Below are 13,971 nucleotides of genomic sequence, written 5' to 3'. Positions count from 1 at the left end.
AACAAACATTTCATTCTCACAATGATTTCCCTGCTTATTATTTAAGTATGCACATTCCAATCTCCTGAAACTGAAAATGTAACTCAGGACAATGCACTCCAGGAGTAGCATTATTTTTTTTATTTTTATTTTTTACATTACATTCCTTGATAATATTCCATCTCTTCAGAGAATGTAGGTTAGAGATTTCATCAGCTAACAGATGGATTTCTCACTGTTACACTAAAATGAATAGTTGCTGCATATGAAGGATAGGAATGGGTTTAGTGCAGGAAAAATGGTTGTTGACAATAAAGAAAACCTCAAAACCAAACTTTCAGAGGTTATAAGATAATAGGCAGATTTGGGTTTCTTGCCACTTTGGATGATATTCCATGAGTAGTAAGTATTGCATGCTATTACATGCCTCCGTGAAGATAGAAAAAGAAATATTTATTTTGAAGAGAAAGACTAAAGACAAGGAAGTTGTAGTTCTCACTACCAGCTAAGTTTATCCTGGTAGCAGTGAAAAGAAAGAAACCATGGGGAAAATAAAAAAAAAAAAAAAAAGCCAATAAATTATGTAATGGAAAAACTCTTCAAAGAAAGAATTATAAAACATTTCACCAACAATGACAGAAGATTCAATTTCAAAATCTGCATAAGAAATACTTACAGAAGAATTTCTACAATAAATATCTGAAGTGAGGCATCCACTATAATTACCATTGTGATTAAATTATACTTAAGGTTTTCACATGAATTTTTAAAACAATATAATCACTGATATTGTTATTGATATTCTTTGCTCTCGCCCACTAGATGCACACTGGGTTAGAAAGATGGTCAGAAGGCTGGAGAACCTAACCTCTGAAGACAGGATGAGGAAGCTGAATTTGTACAGCTTGGAGAAAGGAAGATAAGAGACTTAAATTTGATATCAAGAGGTACTCGGAGCATGGTAAGGCACTGAGACAGGTTGTCCAGAGAAGCTGTGGATGCCCTATCTCTGGAGGCGTTCAAGGCAAGGCTGGATGGGCAGCCTGATCTGGTTGGGGGCACCCCTGACCACTGCAGGGGATTTGGAAAAAAATGATCTTTAAAGTCCCTTCCAATTCATGATTTGGTTGCCAAAGGCTTGTTTGCTCAATGTATGCCAGCTAACTGGACATTTAAACTAGCATTAGGTGAATACACAAAATGACAAAAATGACAAAAATGACAAAAATGACAAAAATGACAAACGACAAAAAGACCAAGGAAATAAGAATGAATTGAGCAAATTAAAGTTTAAAAAAAAAAATCACACCTTTTTATTTATTAATTCCTGCACGTCCTCTCATGTTTCCTACAGGGTATCTTGGGGGATTGTTGGGAGAAAGATAATCATTTGTGAGGGAAAAAAAAATAATCATAAATCTAAAATAAGGTGTCTTGAACCAAGAACTTAGATTTGAAATCTGGCTCTTGTCTTCTTATTTGATGTTTTCTCTTGCTCTTCAGATGAATATATAATCCAGTCTGAAGGAAAAGAGCTGAAGTTCATCTTTAGAGTTGTGAAATGAAGTTAATAATGGGACTGTGGAGACAGATTTTACAACCTAGAGGAGGAGGCTGTAAGGTGCAGAGCACAATACCGCAATGCAAAGGAGAAGACATGCAATGTCAAGGGAAACTGCTGCAAGAGGCAGCTGAAAGAATATAAGGAGTTATACACGTTCATCAAGGGTCACAGAGCATCCAATTGCTTTCATATCAGCAAACATATTAATCTAATCATAATAGAGTTTCCCAGTCTGGAATATGAGGCTATGGAATACCTGAGGAGTTTCTGAGGTTTCAAAATTCATTTATTACTTTCCTATATCGCAGAAAAACAAAACAAAACAACCTCCCCTCCCCCCCCCCCCCCCCCAAAAAAAAAAACAACCGCTAAACAAGAAAAAAAAAGCAACTGTATGTTGATTGCTACAGAAGATTTTTCTTTTTTCTGCACAACTGTACAATGTGACTCATTGATAGAAACTGTGTTATTGTGTTGTATCTCTGATCATTTTTGCTATTACCTGATCAGCTACTGCCCGTGCTAATTTGTCCATCCTTGATCCTGCCTCTGCAATCTTCTTGGCTGCATTAATGACATCAGATGTATTCTTCAGTGGTCCTTTACCTCTGTGAAATACAAAGAAATGATGAACAATATAGATAAATTATGAAAGGAAACAGTTTTAATGACCTTGTTTAGTGCTTGATTTTAAAACAGTAACAGGGATGACTTCTTAATTTATTACAAATTCTCCCTTTAATTGCTTTGTATAGTGGAGATTGATTAAAATGTGGTCTGCTATATTTCCTCTCTCTTATGAAATGCTTCTCTAGCAATTTAGTTTGATGGTGCCTTAAGCACAAGCTACACTTAATAGTATATGCATTTTTAAGTGCTTATTAAACCAATGTTCTTTCTGCAGTACACAGCTATTAAAAACTATGCCATTCCCATGCCAACCGTTAATGTTAAGCCTATCAATTCTAGAGCAAGGCTGCCATGTTTTAGAAGGCTTTTCTTTTAGATATATCATAAAACAAAGATTCTCAAAGTATAATTCTGTTACATTTAAGACATGCATAATTTGCTTTAAGACTGATCCTATACTTTTAAGATAGTACACAAACGTCTGATTTTAATCACTATAGTTATGAATTGTATAGGAAAAAAAAACCATTGCAGACTTTTCTGAGTTTGTTTCAGACCCAAAACTTTTATCCTGTTTATAATAACATTTGCTACTGTTCCCAATAATGCCTCCACTAGAAGCAAACTGATTTTCCTCGTTTATTTATTTATTTTTGATCATATGTGGAGAAATGCAGCTTCAGACAAGACAGATGGAAAATTATGATCTTCAAGTATCCCCATTCTGTTGAACTTAAACTGGAGCAGAACTCCTTCATAGTGACCTCATATGCTTTCACATTCATTCCCTCAGCAGATCTGACCATCTCAATTTCCACACACTTGAAATTTTTTACTGTTTTAACACTGCAGTGGTTACAGCCAATCAAAATATGTGATGTGATACCTGATGCAAATAGGGACGCATTTGATATTATTTTTTTTAATTTACTTCAAATGTGACAGTAGTTTTTCTCTCATATTAGTCCTGTTCTTTTGATGGTAGAAAATGCAATTCAAAACTTTCAGTTTGATGCTTAATGTATCAAACATTGTCCAGGAGGTTGCAAAAAGCATTCATATTCTGGGATGTTGCTTTAGAATGCTATTTCTTCATTATGTGAAATGATCACACTGCTTGGGCAGTTTTTCACTTTGTTTTTTGAAGAGAATGAACAGAGAGCCAAAGAGAAGAATAATGCAAAGGTAACTAAGACTTCTCAGACATATCACCCTTCATGGGAGGCTCTGCATTGTCATTTGTATACAGGAGTTGTGAGTCTGCTGCCAAAAGAATAGTTGTGAAAGCACAAGCTGAGAGAACATTGAGCAAGCTGAGAGAATGACTGTTCAGAAAGAAATACAGGAGTCATCTATTAAAATGTAGATAAACTTTCTATATACATATTTAAAATGCATAAAAATGTTTGCTAATTGCTATACCAATTATCCATCCATGCAAATTAATTAACATATATATGTATGTAAGGTATGTGCAAACATTGTATTATCAATGCAGACACTGTTTCCCATGAAATAGGCTGAATGCTTCAGACACAAGGCTGGATAGAGAAATCTATTTGAGCATCTCAGTAGATTGAATAAATAGATCTTTTACTTCAATCCTCAAAAAAACAGAAGGATTTTTGCCTAGTTTTATCTAATCATATTTTGATAAATATCATTTATACTCTTGGACTCCCATTAAGAGTAAACATTGAAATAGCTGTAACTTAATATGGTAATCTGTAATTCAAAGAATCTTATAAAAAGTTCTCCCTGGTGTCATTAACAATATAACCACATTTAAACAAAATAATTATGTTTATCTGATATCATTAGTGAATGATCTTTTGATGATTTGCAATTAGAAAGGAAGAAGACATCAATAGAAAAAATGAAATGAAAGCAAAAAAATTAAAATCATTAGTGACAGACTCCAATGAAGTATAAGATCAAGAAGGTTTCATATCTAAATTGTCTTTTGAAAGAGACAATCTTTTTTTTTGAAAGAGGTTCAGTCTTCAAAACGATACAAAGAGTTTTGCTGTTATTTTTGATTAACACAAATCATGTTGAAATGTTAAAAGTTCATACAGGCACATGCTTTTACATTGGTACTAAGCAAAATGTCACTTGAGTGTAATAGGGTTGCAGACTGTCTTTACTGCTGATGTTCAAGATGATCTGCAAATAAAACTGATTCGCAAACAATACAAAAACTTCACATCTTATCAAATATGGTGAAATATCTAGAGCAGCCATGCACAGAAAACCACCATCTCTTTAAGGACATAGTGTGTTATATCAAGCTGTGTATCCCTCAAAACAGCACATCACATCAGTAGGCTATGAAGTGCAACAAAAAGGAAAGATGTCTGAAGAAATCCTCAGCAGAGACCATTTTGTTCTTACCTAGTGAAGTCTGTCATTTCCATCATAATCATGCACATCTGCTTTGCCAACACAATGATGTCATTACCACTGTCATCCCACTTGGCCACTTCTGCATCCAATTTGCTCTTTTCTTGGTGAAATATCTCTACCTGCTCAGCAATCTTAGCCTTTTCCTCCTGGGGGAGCTGAGCCATGATAGCCTGAAGAAAAAATATGGGAGAAACTGGACATGAAAAAAGGATGTGAGAAATATATACATTGATTCAAATTGCATTCTAGTTTCTTTTTATGGCAGTGGAAGACACCAAATAAAATCCCTTAAGCATTTGACTTCTGTTAGGATGGACAGAAAGAAAGTATGTAGAATGTCTACAAGTTTTCTTTTACTTTTTTTTTTTTTTTTTTAACATTTTTAAAAAGATGTGATATGCAGGTTATTCACTATCACATACAAGAAGATTAAGATTTAACAGAAATTATCTTTAACCTTTTGAAAATGAACAAAATCTATGGAAAAAGATAGACTGAATCACTAGCATCTCCCTTAGTCTTGTTCTCTGTCAGAAGTACAGAGGTTTTCTGCTTAAATAAGCTATGACACGCAAGATAATACATTTGAAGTGAGCTGTAATGAATGTACTTTCAATAACTTTTAGTAATCTAATTGTATCATGAAAGATATGCAAAAAACTATTGCACAAGTTGATACTAATTTGCTTCGACATTATCAACAAAGCAGAAAATTCCCCCACCTCCTTAAAAAGAAAAGAAAAGCCTACAAAATTATACTAACTATTTTTGAAGATCAAATGGACACTTCCAGTAATGATTTCCAAGTTGAGCTACCATTTGGCTTTAGGGTTCTTAAGACCATATTATGTATTTAATGGGGTGTGACATATATTTAAGTGTTGTAACATTTTTTCTTGTTTATGTCACTTTCAATCAGCTGAAGTCTATCTCTACGTATTCTTAAAATGCTCTTGGCTTTTAAAAATTAATAATTGACCTTTTCCAAAACTGAAATTAAGAAAGGTTATAAACAGTAGATCAAAAAATGATAAATTTGCAAGTTAATCAAATTAAAATTCAACACACGATGTTTAATTAGGCCTTATCAATGTAACTCAGCAGCTGTAAATGTTACCATATTAGTCTTTTCACAGAAAAATGCATTGCAAGTCAAGCTAATAAATATATAAGAATACATAAGAAGCACATACACTAAAACTGATACATTAACTGAAATGAAGAGAATGTGATTAGGAGAATCAGAATTTGGAGAGCTGGTATGTCATGCACGTGTGTCTTCTCTGTGGGCAACTTCATTTGTACAGCCTTTAAAGTGGTATACAGTTAATACACTTTTAAAGAAGCTATATGCTGTAGCAACTGCAGATCTTAAAGTTTTGTGGCTACTGAATAACGACATAAGCATTTCTACTGTAATGCTAATAGCTTTACAGACTAAGCATATTACATCCATTACAGTCCACAACTAAAAATCTAGCTTTTCTAAGGAAAGGCTTCAAATAAGTTACCACCATACTTTGCAGACTCACTTCAGTGAGTCACTCAAGACTGTGGACTGTGTGCCTTCTGCACAGTATGCTTTCATTTTGTGTTTTCATTCGTTTGTTGCATCCTGTGATATACTGCATTATAAGTTATTCAGTAATGGGACTGTCTTTATAGTATATTATGTTTATACAGCATGCAGCTGATCAAAGCAGAAGGTTTGAAGTGCAGCAGTGATAATAACCGCAATGAAAGTAATACAATTTAAGACTCCTAAGTCTCTAGGTGAACTAGATTCTTAGCAAAACTATTATTGCAATCTGTACTTGGTTTTCAGACCAAAAAAGGATTATGTGATTCCTAATCCTACATGTAAACAACCAAAAACCAAAAACACACACAACCAAACCATGAAATTCTAGTATTACATTTCAGTACTTTTGTATTTGAGACTTACTTTAATAATCATTTAAATATTTCAAACAATATGTTATGCTTTCTAACATATAATAACTCCTCAAAGATATTCACCCACATCCACAGCGTCACCAAACCGGCGGGCATGGGATCTACAATCCAAATCACATCTTCCTCTAGGTGATGAGGCTACTAGTCATTATATCATATCCAGGAGGCCCAACAGGAGAAACTACATTTTTGTTCTTGGGATGTAATGACAAAGAAACAGCTTTTCTGATATCTGCTATGGCTTCTGCCTTGCCTTGCCTTGCTCTTTCCCTTCCCTTCCCTTTAACATCTGCATTCAATATTCATGGAGATGAATCAAAGATAAGACTTCTGCACATTTCATTCCATCTGTCTTGCATTCTTCCCATACCTGTAAGTAAACCTAATTTAGGCTGACATTACCTTTTCAGTGTCTAAAATGTATGCTTCAAGCCCTAGCATGCTGTTGTTCTTTATACAACAGCTGATAACCACTCAGTTAATGTCCTTTGAAATTTTTCACACTAGCATTGCCTATTAGCCTTCAAAGTTCTCAGCCTTGTAAATCCTCTTCCAGAATTAATAGTAAGAAGTCAATTTCCTTCCTACTAGCTTTTGCTATAGTGCTTGTGTATGTGTGTGGAGATGCTTCTTGTCTCATCCATTATTTCACTTCAGCAAGTTCTACCATGTGAATAAACATGTAGGCATGTAAAACAGCCATGGAAATAATTCAAGCATCTCTCAGTTCCCTGGTGGTTCTCTGCTAGAAAATTCTGGTGTTATTACTATTTTTCTTCTGTTATTTTTTTGACTCTCTTTCTTTGTCATGCTGTTTGTCCCCCAAATTATATTCTGTTATTATTGTTTTTAATTTGAGCTGACCAGTCTGGTTAGTGTAAACTAAACATGCATCAGAAGGTTATGTAATCCTGTGTGTCAACAAATTCCACTTTTCCAGCACCTGTGACCCCTGAAGCACTCATCAGCTTAATTTGCAATCCCCACGTACAAGCTAAGGTCACAAATCACAATGAGTCTAGTTCATCATGATATAACTACCTTGGTAAAATTACATTGACTCAGTAACAAGTGTCTTCAATTACAATTAAATTACAGGGACTGCTCAGCTCTACTTGACAAGTTCACACACTGGGAAACATGACTAATGTAAGATTTCTCTGGATATAGCATTTGGTGCCTTGACAACACTTATTTATTTATTTTAATTTGCTGAATACTCCCATAATTACAGTACATTCTAAACCTGTAAGGCCTTCCAGAGCAAACAGCTCATACAACGCAACACAGGATCATTCAATAAACTCAGTGCTTTTGAGATAGGTAGGACATAAACACTGTACCAGGGTTAGATTACTGCTATTGTGTCTTACATGACTCTGAAGACCTGAAATCACTGCATTTGCCTTCTGAGGCATAGTTTTTCATTTGCAGCTACACCAACACTTAGCATACATGGGGTTTACACTCACCCTTGCACTCTGGCCAGCAATAAGCTGGTCATCTTCAGTCTGAACGCTTGTTCGGCTGCGAACGTCATAATCTTCCTGCTCAAAGTCTGAATCATCCTCCAGCTCTTCAGGGGTCTAGAGAATGAGACAGGGAAAGAAAGCAAGAGGAGAGATGACAATCTTATAAAGGATACAAATCCTGTGTACAGCAAGCTCTTATTTCATTGATTACCTGCCCAAAAAACAGTTTCCCTTTTGTTTTAAATTGTGTGCCCTCTCAGTCAAGAACTGAAATTGAATTGTCTTAAAAATTAAGTTGTTTCAACTTGAGTTTCCTTTACAGATGGCATTTATCATTACCTTGCTGCAACTTTTCTTAATTCTGTTAACGTAACAAATGTAGTTCCACGACCAAACATCTTATGGAAACATTAACAACTGGAATGCAGTATTTCAAAATAATCTTATTTCATTTATAAATGGATACTGCAACTGCTGTAATCTTCCAAATATGTATGCATGCAGAGAGAAAGAAAGAAACAGCCTGCTTTAAACCAGTGTTTAGTATTATATTCTATATGGATGGTGTAAGAACAAATATAGGCCTCAGAATGGAAGATTATATTGCTTTTGTCATTTGAACAGTGTCTAATAAAAGCAGTCTGTCCACAAGTAACTTTGGTTGGTACGATAGATGTAGTAAAAGAAAAAGGAGATCATAATAATTACAGAGAGATCCTCACCCTACTGGCTACCCACATGCTTTAGTGTTAACCTAGAGGACCAATCAACACCGAAGAAGTCAGTCACGCTGTAATTTCCTGCTTGGAGGCACTGTCAAGTTTCCTAGCAGAGGTGCTAATCATTGCCAATTGTCATTACAGCTCTTGAAGATTAATCTTGAAGATTAGCAGTCACCAGGAACTGTTCCAAACCCTCTAACGTAATGTAGAGAAGTCTTTTGTCGATATTTATATTACAGCCTGGTTTCCAACATGAAGTGCACATCACTGTAACAGAAAAATCAGCAGCTTTGCTAACTACATGGTAAAGTGCACATGACAAGAAGAAAAAACACAGCCATCTTCATATGGCTGAAATGAATTAGACACATATTTTGTTGCTGAACACTTGAGGAAGAAATAACCAAGTATGACAGAGTGGTAATGAAACACTGGCAGCATCTCTGAAGAGACACATGCCCAAATAACATGCCTAGCAAGTTGGAGAGAAGATGAAATCTAGGTTAGAAAATAAATGTCTTTCCTCCTCTGGCATAACAAAGAAAGGAACGATTGCAACCATTGTTGTAATGCCAATGATCTTTTTGTCCAAGCATCTTTAATCACTTAACATCTTCTCTCCGCTAAATGACCTGAGGGCAGGATGTGACTTTAAAATCTGTCCTAAGCAAATCAGCTACTAACAAACAGCACATATCTCCCAAAGCAAGACAGAATATTTCCAGTTATAGGGCCCACCACTAGCCTGTAGCAGTAACTGGGTGGAATGTTTCAGACCCTTCATTGCAAATCAGCTGACTCTTTCCCATCTTCCAAGTCCAATCAGCCAGTCAGTTACACTGTCATTGTAAAACCAGCACCCTTCCTCAGGTACACTTTTTTTTTTTTTTTTTTTGTCTGCACACTTTTATATACATAAGACTATAAAAGATAACAAGAAGCCCCTTCCCAGCTTTTTGTAGTCTGAGTTGCAGGGCTGTGTAAGGGCTATGATAGTTTAACCTGGAGAGAACAGCCAGGTGGAATATTCAAATATTACATCCCAACAGTGTAAGCACACTAAGCACAGGAGGACTCTTATTAAAGAGAGAAAACATTCTCAAACTTCTGTGTTCAGGTAATTTATCCTTAAAGAAACATTCAGATAAAAACGCATTGCTGTCACTTACTGCATAACCTTCACAATCTTAATATCTGTGGTCTTTAAAAAATGGAAACTTAATCAGTATTGGTCTGTAACTTAGAGAAAAGCAGTGCCAAACAAAAGGACAAGATAACGGACAAGGTAATGTAACATACTATCAATTCAAGAAATTCCAGTATTTTCCCTATCTGCAAGTGAGATCTAATCCAGTACTAACTTTCAGATTCACTTTCTTAAGGTTTTCAAGTGTGGAGAATTCAACACCCTCATTTTCTTGCAAAAACAGCTACGCTTTTCATTAGGATGAAGAATAGCAGTGAATTGCTAACTGTGGGCTGCCATTTCAAACACATGGTATGTTTTTCACTGTTGTGCTGCTGCTTTGCTATATCTGATGTCTTGGAGATGCAGCCTCAATTTAAATCTCTCTGATTTGCTCAGAGACAAAGGAAAAAAAGAAAAAAGTAAAAAAAAAAAATATATATAGGAAAGTATCTTTACTGAAGGCATTTTTATTCCTTAGCTGAGTCTTCCAAACTTATTAGAAGAAATCCAATTTTTGTGCACAACTAACAAGACCATGGTATTTAAAACCCAGTTGCCAAGACAACAGTCTGTTACTTAATTTATCTGAGTTGGATGACAGAAGGACTGATTTGTTCCTGCAGAAATCTGAATCTACGGCCATAAAAACTAAGGAAACGTGGATTTGAAATAAGGGACAGTTTCTAAACAAAACTCTTACAACCAGCTGTGTAAGAAGGAGCCAGAGCCATTTTCAAAACAAAAGATTTTAAAAAGTCATTGATTTTGTAATGCCAGTATGAGTATGTGATTTATCATAGAATCATAAACACTGGAAAAGACCAAGATCACCTATTCAACCATCAACCCATTTATGCATGAATTAGATGTAAAGTGATGTCAATATATAGAATTATAAAAGCTATTCGTTTAATATTTCACCAATTCAAAAATACTTAATGAAGATAAAGAGACTCACTATGCTGTGTGCTTAAAAACTGTAAGATGCAATTGTAAGAAATTCAGCACTGTAAACATCAAGTCAAGTTAACCTTGTAATGAGTAGAAATGAAAATATTTCCCTATGTTCTACCACTAAAATACTCTCTACTTCTAAAAGCTAAGGAGAAAAAAAGACTATAATATGCTTTTATATTTCACTCCGTGCTACTTTTGGCAATTTTTTTTTGTTGTTGTTGTACAAAGGCAGCTGCAGCCACAGTGACTCAGGTGCTTCAAGCACCATCTGAGTGGCAAAGACAAAGAACCTCTCTCGCAGTATGTCTTCAGCTGTTTAATGATTAAAGTAAAAACTAACTGCACACACACTTGAAAAGCAAAAGGCCCTCAATACAGACAACAGAGCCTGCTGTAGTGCCCTTTGGAGACAGACTGTTTTAAAAGCTGATGTGGTTCTGCACTAAGTCTAGTTTTCCAGAGGGTAGGGGATGTAGCAGGATCTTGGATTTCACCCCAGTGCTTATCCGATAGTTTATCAAGGCTAAGCCCCTATTAGCAAGTAGAAGAGGATTCATACTTCCAAACTATTCAAGACCCCACACTCACACAGATCTCATCTCATTTTTATTCAGGCTAGGTGTGGTCTGCTCCCATGGAATGAAATTCCCACACTGTCAGGAGTGCACTTAATGTGTACATCTTCCCAGTTACCAAGTACATTCAAGTTGATGTCCTCCAAAACTGCTTCATAATGTGGACCAAAGTACAGCAAGTGGTAAAAACTGGAGTTTGGATGCAGAAGGGCACTCTTGATTTAAAAAAAAAAAATAAAAAAAGCCTTGCTATTAGGGAGGCTGCCAGTAGTAAAGGCCATGTGTGAAGAGTGGTCTCATAGATGCAAAAGAATGTGGAAAGATGCTGTTTAATTGTTCCTAGCTATAGAGCAGGTTTCCATCTAACAACTGAGAGAATTTCACAAGTATTTACGAAAAAAAAAGTGTAATTTGTTGCCTGTGCTGTAATTTCAAAAGATGATGGAACAAAGCTATTATTTTCTTATTTTTATATTCTATAATTATACTCCTAAATTTGTTTATACTACTTCTTCAGTTGTGAAAGAGATCTATTCTTCTGTACAGATTATAACAACAGCCCCCAATGCAAAATGAGCCTCCTTCCTCCTCCAAACAGACATTAAATTCTACCCTTTCCAAGGAAAAAGAGAAGATATGTTTCCCTCTTTCCTTCAGATTTCTAAAATAATACCAACAAAAAATAATTTAAAATGTGGCTTTATTTCCTCAATGGAATGAGAGAATCATCTCTGACAAATTTTAATCTTCCATAGCATACTCAAACAATTACTGCCTGAGAATAATTGTTTGAGGCAGATGCTGTAAAAAGTTTGCAAGATTTATATATATATATATATATAATTCTACAAGAAGTTGTGCAGCCTGAGTGTGCAGGAATTAAGAAATTATTAGATAAAAATATTCTCTACTTTGTTTTTTATAACATAATGTCTACCCCTTAATTGCATTTTCTATTTCAACATGAGATGTCCGGATGGAATACCAGAAAGTATCTCAAACTTAAACTAAATTGTGTTTTACAGAAAATAAGGTTCTGAGTCAGCAAACTCTGGTTTATGTAAATTTATAGATGTGAATTTTCCCAGTTAATTCACAAGGATAATGAGACCATTTATTTGCCTTAGTTCTCTGCCTGGGTAAGGAGCACTACATTTAGCTCCATAAATAAGTTAATTGTTTGAATGCAAAAATACATCTTCCTAATCTGAGTAAGCAGAATTCATTAGCTCGTATCACATACAGAGTGAAAAGTGGTAGTGATACAATTGCAAAAGTAACCTGGGATGTTTCTAAGGAGACTGTGAAGCCTGCATGCTGATCAGCTTTGCAAGCTAATGATTAACATAACAGCAAAATGGCACTGAAATAAGTGAACTTAAAATGGTGCTTTTTGCTAAGCCAAAAATCTAATTCCAGATAGAAGGTCTCATAGCAACCTCTGTGAGATAGATGTGCAAGTGGGTCCTGGGAGCCAAAACTCTGCGTAGGGGACAGAAGAAAATACATCTGTAGAAGTATCCATGCCATGATTGCATCTTATGAAGCAGTTTAAACGTCTGACTGTTGAAGACTGAAATGTGCTTAGAAGTGGCTTCTAGAATCATAGGACATCCCAAATAGGAAGAGACCCTTAAGGATCACTGAGTCCTACTCTTTGTTCCACACAAGACCACCCAGAAATCAGACCATATGCCTGGGAGCACTATCTAGACTCTTCTTAAACTCTGGCAGCTTGTGGCCTTGACCATTGCCCGGCGGAGACTGTTCTAGGGCTCAGCCACCCTCTGGAGAAGAACCTTTTCTTAACGTCCAACCTGAGCCTTCCCTGAGGTTCTCTTGTCCAAAAAAAATGTTTGGAAACATTTGCTACAGACTAAGAAACTGTATGGTCAAAGGAAAAACAGGTCTTCTTCCATTCCAGACCAGAAGTCTTGCAAATATTCCAATGTAGCACATCTCCAAAAAGGATGTGTTTGATCCAACAATGCCTTTAATTTAGGCTACCCAAGGGTTGCACAGGGTACAGGAACATGATTTATATTTTGCAGTTAGTAAATCAAGACTGTCAAAAGCTTTCTGTGTAGATGTTAATGTAATGTACTGTGACATGTATAATGACTAAAACGAAGCAATTTCGGAGTGCTCCAACTGCCTGAAGGCTTTAGTCAGTGCTATAGTAGATTCACATGCAAAAGTGTATGTTTTATGTTTACTCAGATGAGCGAGTTGTTCCTTTACCACTCTTGCTTCTCAAGAGACAGTTTTCTTTGAGATCTTCACTATCAGTTCATTTGTATGTGGCCTTCAGCAGGGCAGGTAAATTGTTTTTCATACAAAAATTTAAATTGGGATGTCCAAAACAATCTTTTATTTTTAAATATTTGCCTTTGGATTAGATTGAAAAGTAAGATACAGATATACTCACAACTAGTTCGATATGTAAAAATAAATAAATAAATAAATAAATAAATAAATAAATATGCCTGAGCAAATTGAATCAACTGGTTAGTCAACAACG

At 35.5% G+C, this 13,971-nt stretch overlaps 1 protein-coding gene across 6 annotated transcripts in view; it reads right to left on the bottom strand.

Moving 5' to 3' along the window:
* Positions 1-13,971, bottom strand: part of CTNNA2 (catenin alpha 2) — a 453,719-nt gene that overhangs the window by 26,642 nt on the left and 413,106 nt on the right. For all 6 annotated transcript variants that reach the window (XM_052682457.1, XM_052682450.1, XM_052682451.1 and 3 more), the window contains 3 exons: positions 8,008-8,121; positions 4,568-4,749; positions 2,046-2,151 (listed from right to left, as the gene is read on the bottom strand). In XM_052682457.1, the coding sequence (XP_052538417.1) occupies positions 2,046-2,151; positions 4,568-4,749; positions 8,008-8,121 (402 nt within the window). The remainder of the gene's footprint in view (positions 1-2,045; positions 2,152-4,567; positions 4,750-8,007; positions 8,122-13,971) is intronic.

This window comes from Tympanuchus pallidicinctus, unplaced genomic scaffold, assembly GCF_026119805.1.
Source record: "Tympanuchus pallidicinctus isolate F22 unplaced genomic scaffold, pur_lepc_1.0 scaffold2, whole genome shotgun sequence".
Taxonomy (NCBI): Eukaryota; Metazoa; Chordata; class Aves; order Galliformes; family Phasianidae; genus Tympanuchus; species Tympanuchus pallidicinctus.
This window is presented reverse-complemented; position numbering and strand designations above follow the sequence as displayed.